Consider the following 26417-nt stretch of genomic DNA (forward strand, 5'->3'; position numbering starts at 1 on the left):
TTCTATGATCTATTCTCCGCTTAAGTCACCTGACTTAAGATATATTCTTTCCAATATCCAGACTTTCTAACTTTTTCAATGTACAAAGCCATTAAGGCTGGTAATGCTTCATTCCTTATTATTACATCTGCTTTAAGTTATTAAAAATTTAAGCATAAGCTTTGTTTTAGAATTTAAAACTTTAAAGTTCCAATATTCAACTTTCAAGTTCAATTATTCATTTTGAATGAAAACACATTCAAAATCTACTCATCTATTTTATTTATATAATATTCTACTCTTTTTTCTTCTAACTCATAATTCCGTCAGTTCTAAACCGATTTAGAAACTTCTTTTTTTTATCTGAAAGGATATATTTACAAAATAGTCCCATATAAATATTATCACACTGGCTTCGCCACAATTGAAGTCGGGTTTTTTTTTGTGGAACACAATCATAGTTAATATCATAGTGGTATCTGGATAGTTTTCTTTATAAATTACCTAGGAACGTAGGTATATTCTAAACATACTTTTATTATATTAACTGTTATTAGGATATATCTTATATGTCAATATTTTAAATAAATATTCAATTTTAATGGGTAATACACACTTCATTTATAATACCTTTATTAGTAGCTATTGGCTGTGATTGACTGATGCGTAATATTGTGATATTAATTCTACTATAAATACTGCATTTATTGAAAATTCAAAATATATTAAAGATTAAATAAATAATAAAAGGATAATTCACAGGTGACTAATCATAATGATCCCGTGAGGGCCAAAAGTATATGCTCACGCAATGAACTTATTTCGAGCACTTCCGCATGTGTTCAGATTCGAGTCCGGCCATTCGTCGCATTCCAACCGAGCCACCATCGTCATCTCTAAATAATAATCAAGTACCTACCTAGTTTTGAATAGGTATATATGCATACCGGACAAATGCATTCAATTTCATTCAAATTGAAGATTCAAAATTAATACTACTATATTATGTCATTAATATGTCAAAATACATATATATTAAAATAACATTATTTATTATATTTATAGGTCACATACACATCGCTTTACAATTAAACAATTAGGTAACTGCTCGTTGAATTAAAAGAATTTGCGACTACAACAATCTAAAAAGGCGGTACGAAAATAACAGACAAGTGTTTATTTGAATTACATTAAACGCATAACATCAAAGTGTCGACAAAGAAAGTAGCGGCAAGTTCTGCGGTCACGGTCACGTATGGACGAACATCATAGTCTTTTATTCTCCAAATTACTGCACATAACTCCACGACAAACGCCTGCGTGTCGCCACCGTACCAACTATGAGCGCCCACCGAACGTGAAAACGAGACGGAATGAGACATGGGAGCGCGGGGCGGGCGAAGGGAGCAACAGGTAAAGATTCCGAGGCCACTTCCGTCTTGGCTGCCGAATATTTCTGTCTCGAACCGGTAGTGGGACGGCGGCCAGGGCACACAAGATAATCTCAACCTACACGTATACGCCAACACATCTAAAACATTGGCTTCTGACTTTCGTCTGCTCCAGGATTTAAACTAAACATTAGCTATATAACTAGTCATCCACTGCTTGTGATTCATCGATCGATATCAATTCAATGATCATAAACACCATAAACTGTTGCAATTAACAATAATCCATCTTGAATATACAGACATATGAATATTAACACTAATAACTAGCAGATAGCTAGACAATGCCTATAATGAATATTATTAGACCAAGTTGTATTGTTGTCTATTGCCATATTGTATCTACGAGACATATTTTCTAAAATATGTTGGAAGAGATTGGAAGGTATAACCTAAAAGAAACGGTGATGAGATACATGACAGTACAAACATGATAGTCATTAATACCCAACGTAACTTGTAGTCCATACATATGCTCACAAAGATGAAACAAATGAGCTCAGCTCAAACCGGTTAGCAATAATATTGTCTCACTCTGCAGTTCTCCAGGAAACTGCATCGTCCAGCTACTCAGACATTTCCTTTCTTGTTTTGTATTGCCGAGACTTGGAGGATAGATTTGCAAGCAATTTTCTAATGAAATTAACTTGCCTTCGTATCTCCTATTTCTAGTCACATTTTTTAAATATGCATTAAAAAATAAATATGATAATGAAGCACATCCATAAATTACATAAATAAGATAGGTAGGCTAGGTAAGATAGATATAATAATAAAAAACAAGTCATGTCGCACCCGCAATTACTCTGCAAACAAGGAAATATTGCGAGTTATTAAAAACTGGCGCGCTGACGTAATCTCATACAACTAGCACTTCCGCGTGCCCTAAGCAAGCACGTTCAAGTAAGTGCCTACTCCCCATTCGTTGTACCTATAAAGATATCTATTTATTATTAAACTTATTTTGCAACTGTGGAGGGCTTAGTTCGTCAACACCCCTGACATTTTGCGGAAATATTACTCGCGCCATATTTTTATTTAAAAATGGGTCTTGGTCTGGCTTCCAAAGTTTTATCTCGGCAATATGTGAAGCAGTGCGAGGGGAGGGGCGGGGGGAGCCGGCGCGGCGGGCGCGCGTCCGTCCGCCCGCACCGCTACCGCATCATCATCAGTCCGCGTCGGAGAGCTACCCGCGACGCTTGTCTGCGAGCTAGATCCCTCAGATACGCTGCTGGTTTACGGCGTGCCGTAACACGACACGTTTGGAGGGACCGCCGCTGCTACGCGTGTGCCTGGTACTCTGTGAACACTGGATTTTGTGCTACTAGTGTTGTGACGATGTACATGTGCTGAAATTCCCGATTTCCGTATTTATAGGATTTTGACGTCGCAACCAGTTCCGGATCAGCTCAGCCGGTAAGTAGCGGTGCTTATCGCAAACCGCGCTATCGCGACTCACGCATTTCCGACCGCGCCCGATAAGGCGACTGTACATAGTACCTAACGATATGGTATTCAGATCCGGCAGCACTCAATAGCAGTCTATGTATGATTTCATTAGCAAAATAATTTATGCCGATGTCACTCAAGAACAATTATTTTAAGTTATATTAAATTATTATAGGTATAACCTACTTAGTTATGATTAGACAACTTAAATTCTTATATTGTATGAAAGTACTCAATCTATAATAAAAAATACCAAATTTTATATTAATACATAATTTGATTACGAAAAATTTGTAAATAAACATGTGGTTAATTTACAAACAATAATGAAACAGTATACAGTTAAATATTCCGGCGTTGTTAATGGAATTAATAAAGTAAAATAGAAATTTCATTTAGATAAAAGCTGAAACGTTATTGATAAAAATATAAGTAATATTATTATACGACAGATTTGGAACAATCTCGTTGTAATCCTACCGAAAATCGGAATCAGCTGGTGACTACCCTAAATTTATTAACATAGTGCAAAACAAGGGGGCATACAAGAAACGACCCTATAAGCATTGAAATCTGATGATAATAATAATAAAGATCGATTAGTCCCTCGCCTATTAGCTATCAGCACAAAAATTTAACATTACAACACTAACCTGAAATTATCTCTTGAAACTTGCTTATTATTAGGTATCGTAAAAACCCACTGATATAAAACCTGGGTTATCGAACCGAGATAACTTAAATACTAAGGACGGATGTGAGGATTGAGGAGTTCATGCTATGACATATTATATGTGGATAATTTTAAAACAAAATACGTTGAATACTACCAAATTTTTAAAGTCAATACCAAGAAAGTAACATATTAATGAGATTATTATCAGAAAGAAATTTCAACCCTCTTATTCGAACACCAAAATTACAAATGTAATCACTTTACCAGCTGCAAAATATACGAGTACTAACGTATATATTTACATATACAAAAATAAAAAAAAACTATTTTTGTCAGTAACAATACCGCTTATTGAGGAAATATTTATCAGTATTCCATATCAAGTGTCGCAAAAAAAAAACATAACATTCAACGGTAACAAAATTAGACATGTATATCTATTGAAAAAATAAAATTGGCAAAAGTATCGCATAACATACAAAATAAGAAAAAAAATATATGATATAAGAACATCCGCATTTTTGATGTAGCTTGAAACGATTAAAAAGTTTTAGTTTAAATCTATTTATTATAGTCATCATCAAAGAAGTGTCTTAAGACAATAAATTACATAAATTAAAAAACAAACATAGTAGTCCAATAAAACTACATAAATTCCTACTTAATATTATAGTAAATATAAAATTATATTTTCAAAACGTTTAAACATTATTTCATCAAGTGTGCATTACAAAATAAAAGCACCGGAAAACAAAACAATTAGGAAGCGTCTTATATAAATGTTGACATATTAAATAGTGTAGAATAAGTAATCTTTAGAACAAATAACTTCTAGAAAACTACGATGAGCGCCCCCTATCACGGAGTAGATAAAGCTTTCAAATGTATGTGTTTTAGCTCATTGTTTTTAACAAGTTTATATACCTAAATAAATTGGGTTTCAACAAGAATCAGGGATACTTTTTACAACAAATATTAAAGAATAATTTTACTCGTATCTTTTCTCGTTTAGAATGATAGGTAATAAAATTTATATAAACAAAAGGAATTGATTTCAATTTCACTTAGCGCTGACATCCTTCAAGGTCGAATTTATTATTTTTAGAGTTCCATCTTCGTTTGGAGATAAGCTTCTTTGGTATAAATTATTTTAATAGGTTTGATAATTTTGATGATTTTAATACGCACTTTAGCATTGGATTAGTTTAACAATCAAACTTTTACTTGTAATACTATAACTATATATAAATATTTTTTAATTACAGGTAATCGTGATGAAAGTCGTTAGTTTGCAATTGCCGTCGGGGCCAAGTATGGAGCGATTACCGCTGCCATTTAGTCCAACGGAACTGTTGTGGCGGTATCCATTGCCATGGGCGCCACCGCCTCCCTCGCCTCTTGGCGATACAAAGGCACAACTACCAGCCAGCCTTCCGCCAGAACCAAGACTATGGTCCAGAGATGATGTAGCTATCTTCTTGAAATGGTGTGAAAGAGAATTTGACTTGCCAAATTTTGATATGGATTTATTTCAAATGAATGGTAAGTTATACATATTATTAGCAATGAATTATATATATATATATATATATATATATATATATATATATATATATATATATATATATATATATATATATATACACAATGTCACTCACACGATCAACCACCCGAACGTCACCCAGAGGGAGTGACCAAGAGCGGGAGGCTTGCAGTCTAAGCTTTAATGAGTACATCACATCTCTCATGAAGTTTTCTTGTTTACCCTTACTTTCATCTTTTGCAGGAAAAGCTTTATGCTTATTGACCAAAACTGACTTAGGAGAGCGTTGTCCTGGTGCTGGTGATGTCTTGCACAATGTTTTACAAATGTTGGTGCGTGATGCAGCACTTCTAGGAAGAGTGCCATCTTCACCGGTAACGCCAACAGCGCGCGCTGCTCCTTATCCGCCATCACCGCACTCACATCCACCAACACCAACTTGGGCTGTCGACGGTTTCCATCACTTTCATAGCGCTGCTGTAGCTGCTGCCCAACCAAACTCAGTAACATTAAGTCCAGCACCATCAGTAGATAGTTCAGGAAGTCCACAACGTGGAGACGGAGTTAACTATGGACCTACATACGCCCCATCGGTACCTGCACAGGCTCAAGCAGCTAGTTCTGGAAGCAATCATTCTGATTCTGACGAAGAAGCACAATTCGGGCATCCGCCTCGATCTCCTAAAGAAACTCCTCTGGCGAGTCCAGCGCCACAAAATCTTCCAGTACAACATTCGCATTACCGTACTCAACACAGAGAATTCTTTCCAAACGACATGCCAGAATCAAATACAAGTAAGTTTGTTGTTTAAAAACAAATTACAATTTCCACATGTATGAAAAATATAAAAAAAGAAACTAACCACCTGTAATTTTTTTTTTCAGATGGTCGCCTATTATGGGACTTTCTACAACAGTTATTAAACGACCCAACGCAGAGGTATACAAACTACATTGCGTGGAAAAACAGAGAGACTGGTGTATTCAAGATTGTAGACCCGGCTGGACTTGCCAAACTGTGGGGAATTCAGAAAAATCATCTATCAATGAACTACGACAAAATGTCGCGAGCATTAAGATATTACTATCGTGTCAATATCCTACGAAAAGTACAAGGCGAACGACATTGTTACCAGTATGTATGAATTGCTTGTTTTTACATTAATTAAACATTAATTTTAAATAGAATTTTGGCGTATGTAACATTTCATTATTTTCCTCAGATTTTTAAGAAACCCAACTGAACTTAAGAACATTAAAAATATCTCACTCCTGCGGCAACAAATGAGCCCCACGAGAGTAGTGCCCCAGGCCGCCGTAAAAACTGAGATGAAAGAAGAACGTTGTGAAGAAGAAGCAGTAGATGAAGACATGCCTACTGACCTTAGCATGGCAGCATCAGAACCCTGGCGAAAGCGTGCGCGATCAGATCCCGCTCCTATTCCTTCGCAACATGACAAACATCGCATCAGTGTCCTTATAGGTGATAACATGATGCTAAAACGTGAACCTGAATATAGTGGCGATCATTACGCTCTAAACCTTAAAAGTGAAAAATGTGAACAATGATCACAAACAATGAAAATGCTTGAACACTTATAGTGCGATACGGTTATGTTGATATAGTGTGAAAAGAGCTCCACCCGCTAAAATTCTAGTCAAATTCCTCTCAGAAAGGATTCCAGTCTTCCTAAAATAACATGTTTATTAATAAAGCTGTATTACGCAAACAAACACTGAGAGAACTTTGACGAATTATATATGGTCTTGGAGTTAAACAGGGTATGGACCTAAAATTATGCCTTTGTGCCAAGTGATTTTATCTAATAGTGTCAATTACCTAAATAGTTAGCAAAAGAAAGAAGATTTTATGTGTGTTAAAATCATATAGACTATTTTAAAATTTGTGCAATGGACCATTCAATGGACTGCCGAGATCTCGCAGTTACAACTAGATATATTGCCGAAAGAAATATCTGTGTGCGTAAATCTACGCGCCTGTTAATGCATTTTATAATTTAATTAGCTATATACGTATGGATATTTTTTTTTATATATATATATATATACCTAAAAACGGATAGTAGATAAAAGTAATAAGAAAAAAATCAACAGAGTTATGAAATATCATACATAGAATTATCGTCTTCCAATTATTTTTTATTACAACCCATTTCAATTGTAGCTTGCGGAAAAATTTAATCTTTAATGTACCTACCACATAATTTCAAAAATGCGTTATTTATGGCAGCTATAAAAGTTTTAAAATAAATTATAACTGAGTAAAATATTCAGTAATATATGATCTAAAAGACAATAAAAAAAAAATCTTATTAGGTACCTTAAATGCCTTGAAATAAAAAATGTCCACTGTGATAAAAACAAAAAGTGGTAGACATCTCGAGTATGCTAGGGTTTTTACTCAAAGATTTCCAGCTACAATTTTCTGTGATCTCTTTTATCAATGTAGGTAAATGTCATAGAGAGTTAAATATAGTTTTGTAAATATTAGTATAAGATAGGTTAAAAAGAACAGACTGTAAAGAGAGTGTATGTATGATTTGTAAAACAAAGAGGAGCTTTATCAAAGTACCTAGTATATGTAAGTACTATTACAACTGAGTTTGTATTTTTACAATTATTTCTATTTGGCAAATGCATGCCAACTCTTCCAACATGTACACAATATAATTATGAAGTTTCACAAAAAAATATTGTGGCTGATTTATTATAACTTAAAATAAATGAAAAAGATGTTATTTATGTTTATCTAACTCATTTACATATTACCTCGTACCTGCCTTGACCTTCTTTAAGTTCCTTGTTCCTCGTAGACCTGTTACGAACTCCCATGAGAGAAGATTGACCCTTTCTTTCAGTTTCTTGCACAGTGATGACAAATAAGCATACTGCTATTACTAACAATCCCTTCCCCCCTCCCCCCATACTGCTATATTACTTTCCTGTAAATTTAAGGCTCCACCTTAAATTTCTTAATAAAATCTCAGATGATGATACTTTTTTCCGATACGAACTGAATTAACGTACAAAACAGATCCATCTGATATCAACCATAAAACCAAAGGTCAGCTTCCAAGCTGACCTTTGGTTTTATGGTTGATACCTAATAGTAATAATTATAGGTATCAAACAAAATCGTGAAAATTGTGAAAAAGTATTTAACGTAAAGTAGTATTTGATTTTTTTTAAAACACAGATGGCAAACAAGCATACAACCCACCTGATAGTAAGCGGTTACCGTATTAATATTTAGAAAATGTTAATATTGAAAGTATGTAAGGGGTCCGGTATTAACAAAATTTTTAAAAATTTCTACCTTACTACGCTGCTCAAGATTAAAGGCGCCATCTGTTATTGAATAGCTTACCTTGGATGCTGGATAAATATAAAATATAATTTAAAGCCCATTGTTGGTATATATTGTTTACACCTTTTATGACTAACATGATGTAGAATGTAGATGTAACCAGAATTTACTGCAGTGATTCGAACATGTCAAGAGGATGAACGATAATAAATTTACTATATCCTCTTAACTGCGTCGCGTCCGCTGAGTAGACATATACATAATAATGTCATATATACTATTTTGTCTAAACTAGCTTGGTGATAAGCTTAAATTATTATAAACAAACCACCTCTTGTCCCTGACGCCAAGATTGTACGTAAAATAATAAAATAGTATACCCACTTAAGTGTCAATTGAAGAAGGACCTTTTTTGGTCCATGTTTATAAACAAGTGCTGTATAAAAAAATGTATTGGAACATAAGCCATTTTATTTTTATTTTATCAAATATATAATACTGTACAAAAAATATATAATTTTACATCCAGCAAGGTCTTAGTTTTTTAATAATTAAATAATAAAAAGTAATTTATAGGTGACCCCATTTTATTTCTCGTAGAACAGTTGCAATGCAATTCGAGTGTAGTGTAAGAAATTACATAAGGAATCTAATTGGAATATAAATCTAATTTTAATTTTGTATAATTCCAATTAGATTTCGGAAAAATCAGGTTTTTTAAACCTATACGCTAAAAATACCTAGTCTGTCTTAAGTCCGCTCACGGGACGCCACAGATATGGATTTTCCACCATTTTGCATGACACAGTTGAGAGGATAATAGATTTTGAAAACATATTTATTTAAAACTATCATAAAAAATTGTGAATTCCAAAGATTAATCAATTCAATCCTACAATAGCACGAATAACCCACTCAAAGAACTATAAGCACCATCTATTATCGAATAGCTCAGTAATTATAAAATAAAAATATATGTAAGAAAATTATGATTGCAATTATTTTGTAAATAGTGTAGAAAGTAATAGTAGTAAATTCTTTTTTAAGAAAATTGAATGTTTTTTTTGGAGTGAAAATGAAATGATAATCCCACCCGCTCTATCGGTATACGCTGGCGTGGTAACGGGGAACAATGGTAGATGATAAAAACTAATCAGTGAGGAAGACGATTAGGGTTTTTTTTAAATGGGTGATAATAGAATCACAACTCCACCTGCGCTACCTATACGATGGCGGGTCACCATTGAGGAATATGTGAGAATGAAAAGGCAGGTCAATTAGCCCATCGTCATGAATATACCTGGAATTTAGCACGATGGTTTCCAGGGGGATCACGTGGGGGTCGACCTGACAGGGTATATTGCTAGCAATGGGACTGGTAGCCGACATTAATAATAATAATAATAATTAGTTTATTGAGCTAAATTACAATGTATAGTTTATTTACTTTACATTAGTAACAATCCCCCCCTCCAAGATGAGATGGTTAGTAATGGGGACTAGCAACTCTATTGCTAGCAATATACCCTGCCAGATCGATATTCTCACGGCCCCTCTCCTCTGAAAACCACCATGTTTAATTCCAGGTAAAGGTATATTTTTTTAATGGATGATAATGAAATAGTAACCCTGCCTGCACTAACGGTATACGCTGGTAGGGCACCAGTGAGGGATGATAGGTGACAATGAAAGCAGGTCAGTTAGCCAATCATGACGAATTGCACTAAAATTTACCACGATGGTTTCCAGGGGGAACCACGTGGAGGTCGACCTGATAGGGTGTATTGCTAGCAATGGGACAGTTATACCCCATAACTAACAATCCCTTTCCCTCCGGTAAAGGTATATTAGGTTCTTATAGGTTCATAGAGAATAAACCACGATGATTTGTAGAGGGGACAATAGCGATCTACCCGATTAGATATATTGCTAGCAATGAAGCTGCTTGTCCCCATTACTAATAATTCCTTCCCTCCCTAAAGCCGTCGGACCTATAATCAACAGTAAGCCAATGAATAGGTGAAATAATGACAATTATGAAGTATATAGACTGGCAATGTAAAAGATTGAAAATATAATAACCTGTATGTTAGAGCGAGACAGACGATAGGATATTATTGTATTTAAAAAATAAAAAAATATAAAATAAAAATTAGTTTATTCATCTCCACAAATTACAATGTATAATAATATTACATTTTACTTTATACAAAATAAAAGTATCATAATTTGTGGGAGATCTGGAGCCTAAACTAAGTCGTAACTTGTATCTTAGACACCAGGTGCCCCCCCATAATAAAGTATTGACAATTCAAAGTAAAAGGTAGTTGCGTGGAGTAAAAATAAATATAATTTAATATTAGAACAAAGAGGTGCGAGCGCGCGCGCGCGCTGTGTGTGTGTGTGTGTGTGTGTGTGTGTGTGTGTGTGTGTGTGTGTGTGTGTGTGTGTGTGTGTGTGTGTGTATGTGTGCAAGCGCGCGTGCGTGCGTGTGCGTGTGCGTGTACGTGCGCGTGTGTGTGCGTGTGTGTGTGTGTGTGTGTGTGTGTGTGTGTGTGTGCGTGTGTGTGTGTGTGTGTGTGTGTGTGTGTGTGTGTGTGTGTGTGTGTGTGTGTGTGTGTGTGTGTGTGTGTGTGTGTGTGCGTGTGTGTGTATGTGTTATATTAGGTATATGTTGTATTCGAATTACAAATAAAAATATCATATATGTTTTATTTTGTTTTATTATACCCTTCCTTTTCTATTGTTTTAATTAATTATGTACTTAAGCGTAGATAACGCTGTTATACACTATTATAATTTTATTACTTCTATTACTTTTTCCGTATCGTTATAGGTTTGTTTTAATAGCCAATTTGTTACAATATGTTTACATTCATTTTTACTATATTTAAAGATGTTTAATAATTTGTTTATCCAGTTATATACGATTCCACTGCGGAATTGGCAAAATTTGCACAATATAATATATGCTCGAAGCTGATTTTGCGTGAGTATGAAAAAAAATAATTTCTAATTATTTTCATATTTTGAAGTGGAATTAATTTTAAGTGAATGTAGTTAAAATTAAGTGTGCTGTATCATATATTTCATGTTTTACGTGTAAATACGCTTGAAACTTTTCACTTATTTAAATATTTAGAACCATAACAAACATATTGTATATGAATCGACAGAGAAAATTATCGCATTTAAAATAACACTCTGAAGCGACAAGTATTCAAATTAAAATAATAACAAATCGTCAAAGTCGTAGTATACTGACGGATCTAACAAATATTACATATAAAGATCCGTCAGTATTCTACGACTATGACGAAATACGTCAATTCTAACTTCAATTCTTTATAAGTTGCCAATAAGTGGCAATGGCATGTCATCGATAGTATCGATATAAGAAATCGACAAAGGCAACAGGCCATTATATATACAACCATAATAGTTATATATAAATTAAACCAAAACTTAAAATATATTTTGAATGACAAGAAATAAAATTATATTATCTATACTTATAATAAATCTATAGAGGTAAATTCTGTACATGAAATATATTTCCAAAATAACTTTCAGGGGCTGATTAGTGATCGACACTGATGGCAAAAATGCAATTAGTAAAATTTTTGTCTGTCTGTCTGTTTGTTCGTTATAGAAACAGAAACTACATGACGGATATTAACGAAACTTGGTACAATTATTCTTCATACTCCTGGGCAGGTTATAGTATACTTTTCATCACGCTACGGTCAATAGGAGCCGAGCAGTGAAGAGAAATGTTAAAATTGTCTACCCGTGCGACGCCGGGACGGGCCGCTAGTCGTTAATAAGTATGTTATACTATTCCTATGGGTAGTAATTATAAAAAAAAATATATATTTATTTTTGTTCCAAAACAAAATTCTAAAATTAAAAGAGTTAATCATTGAAATCGTGATTAATTTTAAGTAGAACGTATACAAAAGCTGATAAAAATTTTAAGTCCTTTATTATGTGATAGACAGGTTTAAAATAATAGAAGTAGGTAAATACTCAATATACTATAAAAAAACATATTGAAAAACTACTGGCTTTTATTTATCACATGCATATTAGATACATAACATTATGCTTATAGACTAATTTACATATCAGATAACAAGCGTTCTTCCTCGGGATCGACCAATGAGTTAAAGACTCCTGCCATAAGAATTTAGTTATACTCAAAAACGCTAATAAATACCAAATTTGTATGACATTTTTGATAATTTGATCAGTATATTTAATTGCAATCATTACCAAATAAAAATTGCAAAGTCAGATCAAAGTAACTGAGAACTTCATACATCTTGTGTAAAACTAAACGAGATTCAACTTCTCTCAAGATTATTAGATGATTGGGGCTTCATAATTATTATAACTTTTGAACTGTATTAGTACCAAATTAAAGATTGAATTGAATTTCTTGGCTCATGGGTCTCATACTTCTGAAGTTGAATAACAAAATATGTAGATATCTACTTAATTTTCTGATGGTTGTCCTTGAAAAAATATAACATCATCAGCAACAACTGTAGATGCCGTTCTAACTTGCCCATCATCAAGTTTTACTTCACCATAGGACAATTTACCAGTTACATACACTCTTTGCCCTTTTTTTAAATACTTATAAACAGTATCACGAAGAGCTGGTTTAAAAATGCTAATCCTGTGCCAATCAGTGCGCTGTAATATATCTCCTGACTCATATTTGTAACTGAAATGAGTAGCCAGAGGAAAATTCACAACTGGATGCTCTTCAGAACCTCGCTTTTGAGGATCAGCACCCACTCTACCCAGTAAGGTTACTTGATTTATTGCTGCAAAAAAAATATTACTTAATAATTTATCTTTGGTATGTCAAAGCATGTTAAGTATTTTTTTATTATAATTGGAACATACTTTTTTCAGTTTTTTGACTATCATTTCTTATTGTAGTTGTGTGTAGATTATTATTTTGAAGTTTCAGTAATTGATTGGTGAAACTGGATATCTGCAAATAATAGGTATAATTTATATAATGTTAAAAATAATATACACAGTATATTGTTTCTATAAATAATAAAAACAGATTTTTATATAGTCACATTAAAAAAACATTGTATAGAATTCAAACATATGCATCTTATCTTATTTGTTTCATAAATAGTACTTACAGATTAACATTTTTTAACATGGAATGACAAATAATCTGATAGCTATTAGTATATAAACTTTAAATGAAAATATTAATTATTAAACTTGTTTTTACATTTAATATTAAAATTTTGTAATTTTCATAAATTGTTTACAAAATTGTTATGAAAAAATAAATAAATCCAATTTCAATGGTTTCTTTTCTTTTAAATTTGATTTAATTAATGTTTATTTTAAATAAAAAATGGTAAATTTTTCACAACTATAAATTTAAATTAATAAATAAATGCAAAATGTTATTGCTAGACATAGCTGTTAAAACAAGTCCTTTATATAGAAACATAAAATAAAAAATATATAATGTTCTCTACAAATAATCTTTAATACTTTTTGATCTATAGAATCCATATTACTGCTATAAGTTACCAATTGCATTGGACAACATATTAATTATTTAAACATTAAAGACAAAGAACAGTTAACCTAAATTGTTTAAACAAAAGACACTTTCAACAACTTATTTTAGCTTTTTTATAAATTAGATCATTGGAAATGATTAATACGCACTGATATTAAAATTACATCATTATCATAAAATTATAAAAAATATGTTGTCTATGATTATTCCTTTAAGAATTATAGTCTTAAGCATTTTTTTTTTAATTTAGGTATGTTCTGGTATTTCTATACATACAAGAATATTAAAATGGGTTCATATTATTTTGGTTATGTTTATACAGACACATTTTGGTGATATATCTATAATCTAAAATACCATGTGTGCCCCATGGGTACCATAAGAGGTGACTAAGGGAGGGTGAGGGATGGGCAATAGCATCCCTCTTAAAATTACCTTTAAAAGCCTAACTGCGGTTGCCAGGGGTGAAAGGGATTGTTATTAATGGGGTCTAATAGCCCCATTGCTAGTAATATACCCTCTTAGGTCGACCTCTACGCAGTTCCTCGTGGAAACCATAATGTTTAATTCTTGTGGAATTCATCATGGTGGGCCAACTGACTTGCTTTCATTCTCACCTATTATCTTCCACTGGCGCCTCATCGGTGTATACCGATAGCGCGGGCAGAGTTACCATTCCATTTTCACCCATTAAAAAACTGCAGTTGCCAACCCGCTTGTCAAGCATGGCAACTACTGGCAAAACTCCCCTTATAGGGAAAGCTTATATGCAACAGGGGACAGTTAACGACTGACATAATAATAATAAATATAATCTAAAGAATTATATTAAAAAGATATAGGATCAAAAATAGGCCCATAACTACCTAATACCATGTTCTTGCATTCAAATAAGATTATTAGAACTCAAGAACATAAACATAAAAAGATATTTTTTTCTGAACACAAACGTAGGTACCTACGTATGAAAAACGTTAAAAAATGTTTTACCGCTTCGACTAGTACAATGTTAGGTTATATTTACAAAACAAACAATACTCACTCTCGTTTTACAAAACATTGTTATGAAATATTATCACTAGAACTATCAAAGAATCGAATATAATTAAAAGTAACAAAAATTAAACAAAATGATAGTTTTATATTTATTTTAAAAATTAAACGTATTTAAATTTTCCTATAGGAAAATATAGAAGTTTCAATTAATAACGATAAACGTAATATTCTAAAAAAAATTTTGTAATATCTATGAAATCATATATATACAACATAAAGAATAAAAAACATATCTGTTGTAGTAAAGGAAATTAGGTTGTTCGCGCATTTTCTGGACAATTAGTAAACGGATTTATAGATAGGATCGTTATGGTTGTGGCTGACGAGACTATAAGATAGAATAATTAATAGACAATACCTGTCATATAATTATATTTATTGGCTTAAACATAAGCAGTCACATTATGTTTACAAATATTTTACCTGAGTTTTGAGATTTTGCACTAGAAAGCAATGATTTTACAGTGTTTATCTTTATCAATATTTTAAATAAAAATCTATATATATGGTTAAATGGTTAAACGTTCAGTATAAATGGTTGCATAGAATTTATCAAATTGCATAACTATAAGAGGTATTTGTTCTATAATGGCAAGAAAACCACAGACACTGCAACTCTTAAAAAAATTAAGAGCTGTTCGTAATCTACGGTTACCTAACCTGCCTACCTAACTTAACATCGTTTACATTATCTAAAGTAGAATGCAGTAAATAAACCCGTTAAATATTATGAAAATAATATAGGATATATTCTAAGTCTCTATTTCTCTAAACAAAATTACTATTTTACAGACTTAAATTTATCAGAAATTTAATTCATACTGGCCCTTAGAATAAATATTTAACTGTAATATCAAATTGCAACTTCAATTTTAGAGATAAGTTTGGAGAAATAGCGTTTTAGAATTAGCCCTAATATTTATTGAGCCTATAATTATTAATCACCAAATTGTTATTTACATTTACTGTAACTTTTATTCATAAGGCTATCAACAATCAATGCACATTTCAAGGTCATTCATTTTTACTTGAGGTCAGCGTACATTTTATTTCGTTAAAAGCACTTTTTAGTAATCAGAAATATTTTGAAAATTGACAGGTAATTTCGCCAATGGGTTAAAATCTGAGGAGCCGTTTCCTTAAACTTATCTCTTAACTTGATATATTTATTCGATAGTTTCGAGAAATTACTATTTAATGAATCATCATAAAATAAATTTATAATAATTTAGACTTAATTCTGTTAGAAACTATGTTCATATTTACCTTTAGAATGAAAATTTTATAGGTTTTGATAAATGACCAGAATCAACCCTACTGTCTTCTTTCGACATAAACTATTCTTTATCTATGTTTTAAATCAACTCGCTTAAGCATTTAGTAGTTATGGAGTGCCAACATTAAAAATAAATGCTTGCGTTGTTCGTTTGATGACAGTTCCTTTGCTTGGATTGTGAAGATAGATAAAAAATCTATCTCTATTCTTTTCAACACCACCACAATACAATACCCAATCCAGGAAAAGTTGTTGCCTGTGAAGGATGCCTTCAGCTGCGAATGCAAAATCCGAAAAGCCAGCCTCTTCGGAGGCTTCGGATAATTCACCCATACGACAGATTATGACTATTATTGAACATAAAATCCGGAATTTGGAGAAAAGAAAGGTACGTACAATTTCTAACACCGTCAATAGTTTTTCCTAGAGTTTGCGAATAATTGTGATTAATAGTTTCTAATGCATTTATACAATTAATACTTTACTAATATTACACATTTTTAAGTTATTTAAAAATGCACTTGGCATGTAAATAGAATAGTTTGTGTAGTGCGGACGGTTGACGCCATTTTCACACATGTGCTCAACCAATGTTGACTATACAAAACCGTGACGCCCAAATTTCTAATGTCGTCTGTCATTTAATTATTTTACGAAACCATGGTTTAGGAGATATTTGCTATGGATAATACAATGATTTGTTTGATATATAATTTTTTAAATGGTGCTGTACTATAAAAACAGCCTGAACAATAATTACTTCATATAAAGCTGGTTTAAAATAAAATAGAAACTACTAATTGTGTAGAGCTTACTTATTTATAATTTTATTATTATGTACTGACTAACTACCTAAGAACTGATTGTTTTTTTTTTTTAACTATAACGAACTATTCTATAACTATACAAATAAAATTTTGAAAATTAGACCATTAATATCAGAGATGGTCCCAGTATTTCAACTAGTTCTCTGCTTTCCTGTAATGCACTATAAAAGCCTTGTAAACAATGCTGAATAGAAGCTTGATATTCGTGGGCCAGCAGAATGCCCGCAACTTCTCTTTGGCTAGATCGTCATGCAGAACGGTTATTGTTTCTATTATTTTTTAATATGTTTGTTTATTAGCAGTTAGTTATATACAAGTAAAGTTGATTTGGTCAATAGACAGACTACGTTTTTTAATTTCACATTTATTAGAGTACATACCTAGATAATTCTATATAAGTCAGTATTTTTTTGTATGTATAGATATTATAAATAAATGATTGTCTTTGTACAAAACTATTTATTCTATTGTAATCTTAATCTTTATAATGTGTATTTCCTAAGCTGGTACACAGAATGTAGACAAACTAGTTAATAAAATATAGCAACTGTACTCACAATATATTAATAAATATGCTCAGTTGTCTAATACTCACTTCTGAAGTTAACTTTTTTATAAGATTACAATTTAAAAAAAATAAGCTAGAGTATACAGAACCTAATTTTTTTGTAATCAATAGTAATTGGTTGTTCTAAAATGTATACTATCTAATTCTAAAATTAACTCCAGTTATAATTTTTTAAGAGTTATATTTAGTAACATGGCTCTTAATTAAATTTATAATTAACATATTTAACCAATTTGATACTTAACCTACTTAAATTATTTAGAATTCCATTTAAAATGTAATACATATCTTCTTAAGTGTCATAAGGGTGGTCCATAAACACTTGATCTATTAAAGATCACCATCTCTGAATTCTGCTGAACATAAGCCTCTCTCTTAGGGGGTTTTACCAGTAATTGCCATGCTTGGCAGGCGGATTGGCAATCCCAGTTAGGCTTTAGAGAAGTTTTAAGAGGGATGCTGCTGCCCACCCCTTACCTACCCTTAGCTCTTACAACACTCACGGGATATGAAGGGGTAGCCTATTCTATGCCAGAACCACATAACCAATGAGGAATATTGTATTTTAAATATGTGCTTAGTAGGTAATAATAAATATGAGTTATTATTAAATATAATTAATTCCTTTTAAACTGACAAACAATTTAAACTGTATTACTACTTAAATAAAATTACAAGCCAATGGACACCTACTACTAAGGATATCACATGCAATCCTAAAATAAATCTAAATGCCTAAATATAATAATAATAAATGGCGAGCTTTTTCCATAACTCAAGCATTTGTAGAAGAAAACTCCTTAGAAACTAAATACTTTTTTTTAATTGATGATAATGGAATAGTAAACCCACCTATGCTAACGGTATATGCTGGTGGGGCACTAGTGAGAGATGATAGGTGAGAATGAAAAGGTAGGATAGTTAGCCCATTGAATAAATAAGATAAATACACCTGGAATTCAGGATGATGGTTACTAGAGGAGACCACATGGAGGTCAACCTGACAGGGTAAATTGCTAGAAATGGTACTGATAGTCCGTATTACTAGCACACCCTTCTCCACCAGAAATTACATGCTACCATTTAAGTTCTAAGTTTTTAATGGTGAATGATGATTGTAGAACATGGTAGTTAATAAACATCATATGAAATTGAGACTGAGAATATTCAGAAGATTAATACAGTGGCATAAAAGAACATTAAAAATACTACATCTAAATTTCCATATTCCATAAAAGTTCCATATTAATTTTGAAGGGTACATGCCCAAAAGTGGCAATATCACTGCATATATTTTTAATTATACTTTTAGCATATTTTGTATTGGATAGTAATAAGGTGTTTAGATGTAATCTTTTTAAGTGAACAATTGTTTTTATAATTCTTTTTCTATTTTTTTTTTTTTTTAGAAATACTCAATAAAAATGTATTTCTATCTATAGTTTTAAATGGCTTGCACTGAAGTCTAACTGAATGTACTACACTACAGCTAAAGTGATACATTATTGTTAAAATTAGTCCAATAAGAGTTACATACACCATAAATTTTAATTATTATATGAAAATTCAATTTTTATCTCAGATAATTTTCTGTTGTTTTCATAGATCTCTTTTAGTTATAGTTGGAAGATTGTAATGATATTAAAATCTTTTCAAATTCTGTGGTAGATTAAAAAAAATATTAAAAACCACAAATTGTATCAAATCTTATAAATATGTACCTTTCCTATTTTTAGAGTAAGCTGACATCATACCGTGACTTGCAAAAGGCTGGAAAAGAGCTGAATAGTGACCAGAAGGTAGCAGTTGCGAAGTATGATGAAGTGGCGCAGACATTGGAGTTTGCAAGGGATATGTCCAAGCAGGTTGCAACAATTGCAACAGCTGCTGAACGTGAAGCCAAGAAACAAGCAAAGAAGGTATATTTTCATTTAATCCAAAATTTGTGTTTAACCTATACCTTAAGTACAAATAGGTAAACCCATACAAAAGTTGATGAATTACATATTCATTTAAAACACATTTAAAATATGAGATCAACAAAAGGCAAAATAATAGACTAGGACTTTTATGTCTATCTGAATCATATAAAAAGTACTGTGGCAAATTAGATGCAATGGTCACAGGTATGTTCCTAAGGGTTACTTGGTGTATATTATATCTTGATAGTGCATCTATAAATTGTCATTGACAGTAAGAAAATCGATAAAATAATTGGTTTTCCTATTTTCAAAATCTATGTTTACAAAGTTACAAACAAAATTAAAAAAAATATATATATAAAATAGCACTCAAAATTCTCAAGAGTGGATGTAAAAATTAATATTTCAACCTTTATAGGTTATTAAATACCATGAAGGGCTATCAATTTTATGTAAACAGCATTTATATAATTGTTGGTTATAAATCTAGATATATTACTAACATCATTACATACATATTATGATTTGTTTAAATGTTAATTCTGCTATAGTTTTTGATATTTAAATACAGCTTTTTTATTTTATTGTAAAAATTACATTAAAAACATTCCATAGTAATAATTGTGGAATTTTAGCTAAAATGCAATTATCTGCCTTTTTGACCATTAAAACCAAATTATATGCTGCCATACAAGCATATCTGTTTGGCAACAGAAATACAAATGAAACTGGATTATCTATGCAGATGACTTGTACCAACCCCCTATTTATATGTACAATATAGCCAGCTCTGCTCCCTGTTTCGAATCCAAAATATTAGAACTCCCTACTTGTAAGACCCATTTTTTTGGAAAAACCTTCTCATTTTAACATTAACATAAAGGTTAGTCCTTCCATTACTTCCTTCAAGAAAAGATTGAAATTCCACCTTTTAACTAATAATACTAAATTCTATGCACTCACTACTATATATGTTTACTATACGTACTATATGTGTTGTTTATATATATATATATATTTATTTATTTATTTACAATTTGTGTATGTTTATTTTATTTGTATTCTATTTATCTTGTAAACCTTTTTTTCCTGTAGTGGATTGATTACCCGCTAATTATTTTCTCTCTAATTGCATTGGGTTAACTGAAGGAGATATCTTTTAGACATAAGGCCACCCTTCCTAACAAGTTGGTAAATTAATCGCTGTATCTTTATTTCAAGTGCAATAAAGAATATGTATACGAGGTTTGTCCGGAAAGTACGTATAAAAGTTTTTTAAAAATTTTATTTTACAATTATTCAGGTAAATCAATTTTATCCCCTTCAAAGTACTCCCCCTGTGACATAATGCACTTGTGCCAACGCCGTTTCCACTGTGAGAAGGCTCCTTGAAAGTCCTCTGGTTGTAGGTTTCTCAGCTGCCCCGTCGTAGCTTTTTTTATCTCATTTATGTCCCCCAAATGCCGCCCCCGAAGTACCAATTTGGTTTTGGGAACAAGAAGAAGTCACACGGGGCCAAATCCGGCGAATAGGGGGGGTGTTCGGTCACCGTAATGGAATTTTTACTCAAAAACTCACGGACAACAAGAGAGGTGTGGGCAGGGGCATTGTCGTGGTGAAGAATCCAACGCCCCTCTCGCGCCAATTCTGGACGAACTCGTGCCACACGAGCTTTGAGGCGTCTGAGCACATCGACGTAGAATTTTCCATCAACTGTCTGGCCTGGAGGGACGAATTCTTGATGGACAATCCCCCGAACATCGAAAAAAACAATCAACATTGTCTTGACATTTGAGCGGGATTTTCTTGATTTTTTTGTTCGTGGTTCCCCGGATGTCTTCCACTCTTTGCTTTCACGGCCATTCTTGCCGAGTTTCGAGAGAAACTTGATTACGACGCGCTGCTCTTCAACGGAAGCGGGCTCCATGCCGACGGGGTTTCGTTAAGAGGTAACTTCACAGATGGCGTGACAAGCCAGTTCGCACCGCACGGCGGTCAGACCAGAACTGAAGCATTGTTAGGGACATAAGGAAGGGGTCCTGCGCTTACCTGGCCTCCCCACTCCTCTTTCTCGCATTCCAGAACACTTTTATACGAACTTTCCGGACAGACCTCGTATAGTATATTAATGTACATTCTATTATATCCTATTTTAATTGTTGATACATAATTATATTTTACATTTGTAATATACAGGATGCATGGGTCCGTTATGCAGCTGAGACCAACAAAATTCGAGAAGTACTATTGATTCTGGATTGCCTTATGCAAATGGGTAATAATGAAGCCAGAGAAGATTTCTTGAATGGATCTAATGGCGCAGCGAAACTTACTGAGGAAGATCTAAAAATATTGGATGATTTGTAAGTATTAATTATATATTTGCAAATTAAAGTGATAATTTTGATATCATGATGATAGTAATCCATAACTATTATCTGCGCTTATACTTCAGATTACCAAAATTTGGCAATTTTGTTTTGTCGCAATAGTCTGTCGATTATCAAAAACTGATGAACATTTTCCAATGCTTCGAATTATTTAAAGTGTTCTACTAGCGAACTAAAATGTTAATCACAGAATATATAGCATATAAATCCATTATTAATAACTTTGCATCTACGTCATATTATCCTTTGGAATTTTTCAAATAAATTTTTAATATTAATATCCAAATTTTCAGTGACAGCTTAATAAAAATATTATTTCATAAGTAACATGTTAGTTAATTATTAGAAAACTTTTGAAATAATCAGTCAGAAATATTGAAAATTGGTAAATTGTTTTTAAAAATTGACAGGTAGTTTTAACGTTGCTACACTTCAGTTAACTAAAGTTATAAACGCTTTTATGGTGGTATTATTGTGTTTTTTTTACTCCATAATGATGTAGCAATTAAATATATATACTACTCAGTTTTTGTTAGTGTCAGGTTTAAACCCTAAACAATAAATACATTTGTATTGGTCTTGTTGTTTTCACACACTATTTTAAAGGAGTGAACTATACCACCAAAATTGAACATTGTTACCAAAAAAACGTAAAGAAAATTTTAAGCTCTTCATACTAACACGACACATTCACCTGTTAAATCTTAGTTTTAAGTACTACAAATTATTTCATTCTTACCCTACATATTACACAAAGCAAAAATGCGTCCACTACATTTCTAATACAGGGTGGCCCATAAGTCCTTAGTAATGAAAAAAATTAATTAAATAAAACTAATTACACTATGAATAATATTTTTATTTGTAAATATAGCTAGAAAAACGGGAATTATTTTTTGTAAATAACGTCATCCAAATGTAATCCGTTACAGTCACGGCACTCTTGCAAACGCCTTCTGAAATTGTCGATGACTGCGCGGCACGTCACTGCTGAAATGCTTGCCATTTCTCTGCGGATGTTTTCTTTTAGGTCATTAATTGACCGCGGGTTAGAGTCGTACACTTTAGCCTTAAGGTAGCCCCAAAAAAAAAATCCATTGGAGTCAGATCCGGGCTACGTGGTGGCCAGGAAATGTCTCCTCTCTTAGAGATAACTTTGTTTGGAAAAAGTTGACGGATAACGGGCATAGCAGTATTGGAGGTGTGGGAAGTTGTTCCATCCTATTGAAACCATGTTCGGGCATTAAAGCCTGGAAAGTTTTGCAATTTTTGTGTGAACAACTCCTCGATCATGGTCACATATCGCTCCGAAGTAACAGTAACAGCACGCCCTCTGCCGTCCTCAAAAAAGTAAGGCCCTATGATGCCATGGGCTGACATAGCGGCCCAAACTGTAACTTTAGGGCTATGTAAGGGCTTCTGGTGCTTAAGTTTTGGATTAATCGGGCTCCAATAGCGGCAATTTTGTTTACTAACATGTTCGTTAATGTGGAAGTGTGCCTCATCAGAGAACATTATGTTATTGAACGAAGTAAACCGATTAAACATTTCATTAGCATAATTCACTCTCTGAATAGCATCAGTTTCTTTTAATTCTTGCACCAACTGAATTTTGTAAGGGTACATAAGTAAATCTTTCTTCAAAATCCGTTGTAACGATGTCCTGGATACGTTTAATGCACTGGAACGCTTACGAGTTGACTGTGTAGGATTTTCACGAATAGATTGTGCCACTGTGTCGATGTTTTGTTCCGTACGTGATGTCCTTGGGCGACCCAACCGCGCTTTATCTAACGTCGAACCGGTCTCCTCGAACTTAGCAACCCAATTCTTAATCGTTTGGAGAGCTGGGGTATCATCAAAGTTGTGTAAACCTTTGTGTTCTCGAAATTTACGCCTCGCAACGGTTGCCGAATTGTTGTTTTGATAAAACTCGCGCACACAAAACGCACGATCCGCTCCGGTGAAACGCTCCATCGCGACTAAATTCCCAGAAACCGAAGTTACTGCCCCCGCTTCCCCTGCACCGCTCACGCGCGACGTTTTCGTTTAATTCAAATTTTACATTTCTAAGGACTTTTGGGCCACCCGTTACTTATTGTACAAATTCTACTTAGTTTAGAACTAAATCCTTTTTGTATTATTGTTATTTAGGTATCCTGAAGTCACACCAAAACATGAAGTAAATGAAGAAGGATTGCCTGGATTTCATATTCAAGTTACAAAAGCTGCTGAACATTTGTATGCTGTTATTGATGGTAAACCAAAAGAAGTGATTGGAACAACATATGCACGTATCAAAGAAATTGTTACCACAGTCCATGAGTGTGGATACTTTGACAAGACAGTTGAAAATGTTGTTGTGGAATCTGAAGAAAATTTTATTTCTACTTCTGAGGAGACTCAAGAGGTGGTAGAAAATGAGCCAGAAGCAGAACCAGTGCCAGCTTATCCCCCAGCTGGAGCACATCCAGTGCCCCCAGCACCTGCTGTTGTTCCAGCTCCAGCATATCCTCTACGTCCACTTCCCCCAATTACTCTGCAAGAAGTTGAGCATGCTTACTTTTCTCAACAGTATCCACAACAAAGGCCCATAACAGAAGTAATAGGGTCACAGAATTTCTTCTTCTTACAAGAATCTGAGATTGATAGCCCTATTGGTACACCCCAACCACCACCAATTCCAAACCAACCATCACCACCAGCACCTATCCCAACCCAAACCTTTACCAATCAACATTTTGTACAACTACCAGGAGCACGTGTTCCAGACTCTGCTGCCATGCCATTACCACCACAGCCCCATTTTGCCCCACATCCTGAGCATCCTGGTTTTCCACCAAATGCTGCTGGTGTCCAACTTCCAGGCCCTATGCCACAGGCACACCCACCACATCCACAACATGTAGCCGCACAACCGCCGTCTCACCCTACGACGCAACCAGGAATACCACAGCCTTCGCAGGCACAACCACAACCTCATCCTAAACTTCAACCACAAAGTCAGACTGTGCAGGCAGAGCGGCAACCTGTTAACCAACATGAAGAACGACAACAGGTTACACCTGTAGAGGAAAGAAATGATGATGAATGGAAAGAGAGCCGAAGTCCTGAGAATGAGGATGTTGCAGAACGCAAGGCACAGGGTCAGGGTGATGGCCAGAATAGATTCAGGCGCTATGGACGTGGAAGTCGCGGGACACCGAATGGCCACCGTGGACGTGGTGGTTTTCCAAATAGACAGGGCGGCGATGGATATCGCGGTAGACACGGTGGCGAATATCAGAGTAGGCCTAATAAGGAGGGCTACCAAAACCGGCAGTATGATGGCTATCAAAACAGACACGGAAAGGATGGATATCATAACCGTGGCGGAGAAGATGGATACTATGGAAATGGCGATACAGTTGATTCACACCAGCATAACGAGAATGGTGGTGGACGTGACAGATATAATGATAACAGTCAGAGTTATCAAGGAGGCTTTAAAGGCCGTGGCAGGGGAGGGCCCCGCGGCGGTTCCCGTGGGGCTGCACGACCGCCACGCCCTCAACATTATAATCGCAAGCCAGAGAACGTCGAATAGACTTTGTGACATTAGACGATGCGCCGCATCATTGGCCACTTCGTCATATAAATAACTCAGTGGTGGACAAAATCATTCGTGGAAGGCAGATTTCACCGGCAACAACGCGCTGTGGTAACAAACAGAGATTATGGTATAAAAATAATAATAAAAGAAAAACAATAAAAAAAAAGTAAAATATTAAAACATGAAACTGAATAAAAAATAAGTTACTTGGATTTAGATGTATGATATATGCAATTATTATAAGTTACGTAATTCTAGATTCTTGTATAGGTTATGGTCACACTAGTGACTAAGTGAGGCGGTATGTGGAGCGGGCCGGTGGGGCCGCCGTATGTCGCTAGTACCTCGTGCGTGCCTCGTCCTCGTGATAATTTAAGTACAGGAGATGTGTGCACACAAAACTGTTTTCTGGGACCTTTCTAATCTCATTCTTTTAATGCAGTTGATTTCAATTGTAATTATATGCGTTTAAATATTATATACTTTATTTCTCAAACTATATAACATAGCTTTCGTCATTATATAATTACTGTTACAGTTTAAGTATTATTTTAATATTACATTGAAACCAGTAAGGTAAATTTACCTTTATTATATTATAATTAAAAATAAATAATGACTGTGCGGCTTTATTGTATTTTGAGTACGTAATAAGTCGCTGAAAATTTTCTGTTATTGTTTCGGTCAGGCTTCCTCACTATTTCTTAACATTGTTCTCAATAGAGGCTGTGTGCAAGCAAATTATAAGTATTCTATACAAAGTTACTCGTTTTATTTGTAATGTTTCAAAA

General features: G+C 33.6%; 3 protein-coding genes across 3 annotated transcripts; 2 read left to right on the forward strand and 1 right to left on the reverse strand.

The window, feature by feature from the left end:
- The first annotated feature begins 2583 nt into the window (after nt 1-2583).
- On the forward strand, nt 2584-7861 carry LOC113523433 (ets DNA-binding protein pokkuri). Its single transcript, XM_026909412.3, has 5 exons — nt 2584-2846; nt 4821-5097; nt 5342-5893; nt 5984-6233; nt 6322-7861. The coding sequence occupies exons 2-5, from the start codon at nt 4830-4832 to the stop codon at nt 6665-6667; spliced, it is 1416 nt and encodes a 471-aa protein (XP_026765213.1). The 5' UTR covers nt 2584-2846; nt 4821-4829; the 3' UTR covers nt 6668-7861.
- Nucleotides 7862-12478: 4617 nt separating this feature from the next.
- LOC113523441 (single-stranded DNA-binding protein, mitochondrial) lies at nt 12479-15342 on the reverse strand. Its single transcript, XM_026909421.3, has 3 exons — nt 15038-15342; nt 13344-13434; nt 12479-13261 (listed from the first exon to the last, which is right to left on the reverse strand). Exons 1-3 carry the CDS (start codon nt 15053-15055, stop codon nt 12924-12926), a joined length of 447 nt encoding a protein of 148 aa, XP_026765222.1. The 5' UTR covers nt 15056-15342; the 3' UTR covers nt 12479-12923.
- Nucleotides 15343-16476: 1134 nt separating this feature from the next.
- Nucleotides 16477-26387, forward strand: LOC116412729 (caprin homolog). The gene is made up of 4 exons (XM_031907562.2): nt 16477-16715; nt 19459-19641; nt 21841-22007; nt 24189-26387. The coding sequence occupies exons 1-4, from the start codon at nt 16593-16595 to the stop codon at nt 25618-25620; spliced, it is 1905 nt and encodes a 634-aa protein (XP_031763422.2). The 5' UTR covers nt 16477-16592; the 3' UTR covers nt 25621-26387.
- The last annotated feature ends 30 nt before the right edge of the window (nt 26388-26417 follow it).

The sequence above is a fragment of the Galleria mellonella genome, unplaced genomic scaffold (assembly GCF_026898425.1).
Source record: "Galleria mellonella isolate WM207_F2 unplaced genomic scaffold, CSIRO_AGI_GalMel_v1 utg90, whole genome shotgun sequence".
In the NCBI taxonomy this organism is placed as follows: domain Eukaryota; kingdom Metazoa; phylum Arthropoda; class Insecta; order Lepidoptera; family Pyralidae; genus Galleria; species Galleria mellonella.

What these genes read in the sequence shown, in the direction of transcription:
- LOC116412729 (XM_031907562.2), top strand. Translation starts at nt 16,593, where the DNA reads ATGCCTTCAGCTGCGAATGCAAAATCCGAAAAGCCAGCCTCTTCGGAG. An exon ending in GGAATTTGGAGAAAAGAAAG is followed by an intron (nt 16,716 to 19,458) that starts GTACGTACAATT and finishes TCCTATTTTTAG; the next exon opens with AGTAAGCTGACATCATACCG. An exon ending in CCAAGAAACAAGCAAAGAAG is followed by an intron (nt 19,642 to 21,840) that starts GTATATTTTCAT and finishes TGTAATATACAG; the next exon opens with GATGCATGGGTCCGTTATGC.
- LOC113523433 (XM_026909412.3), top strand. Translation starts at nt 4,830, where the DNA reads ATGAAAGTCGTTAGTTTGCAATTGCCGTCGGGGCCAAGTATGGAGCGA. An exon ending in CATGCCAGAATCAAATACAA is followed by an intron (nt 5,894 to 5,983) that starts GTAAGTTTGTTG and finishes TTTTTTTTTCAG; the next exon opens with ATGGTCGCCTATTATGGGAC. An exon ending in GGCGAACGACATTGTTACCA is followed by an intron (nt 6,234 to 6,321) that starts GTATGTATGAAT and finishes TATTTTCCTCAG; the next exon opens with ATTTTTAAGAAACCCAACTG.
- LOC113523441 (XM_026909421.3), bottom strand. An exon ending in TAGTCAAAAAACTGAAAAAA is followed by an intron (nt 13,262 to 13,343) that starts GTATGTTCCAAT and finishes TTTTTTTTGCAG; the next exon opens with CAATAAATCAAGTAACCTTA.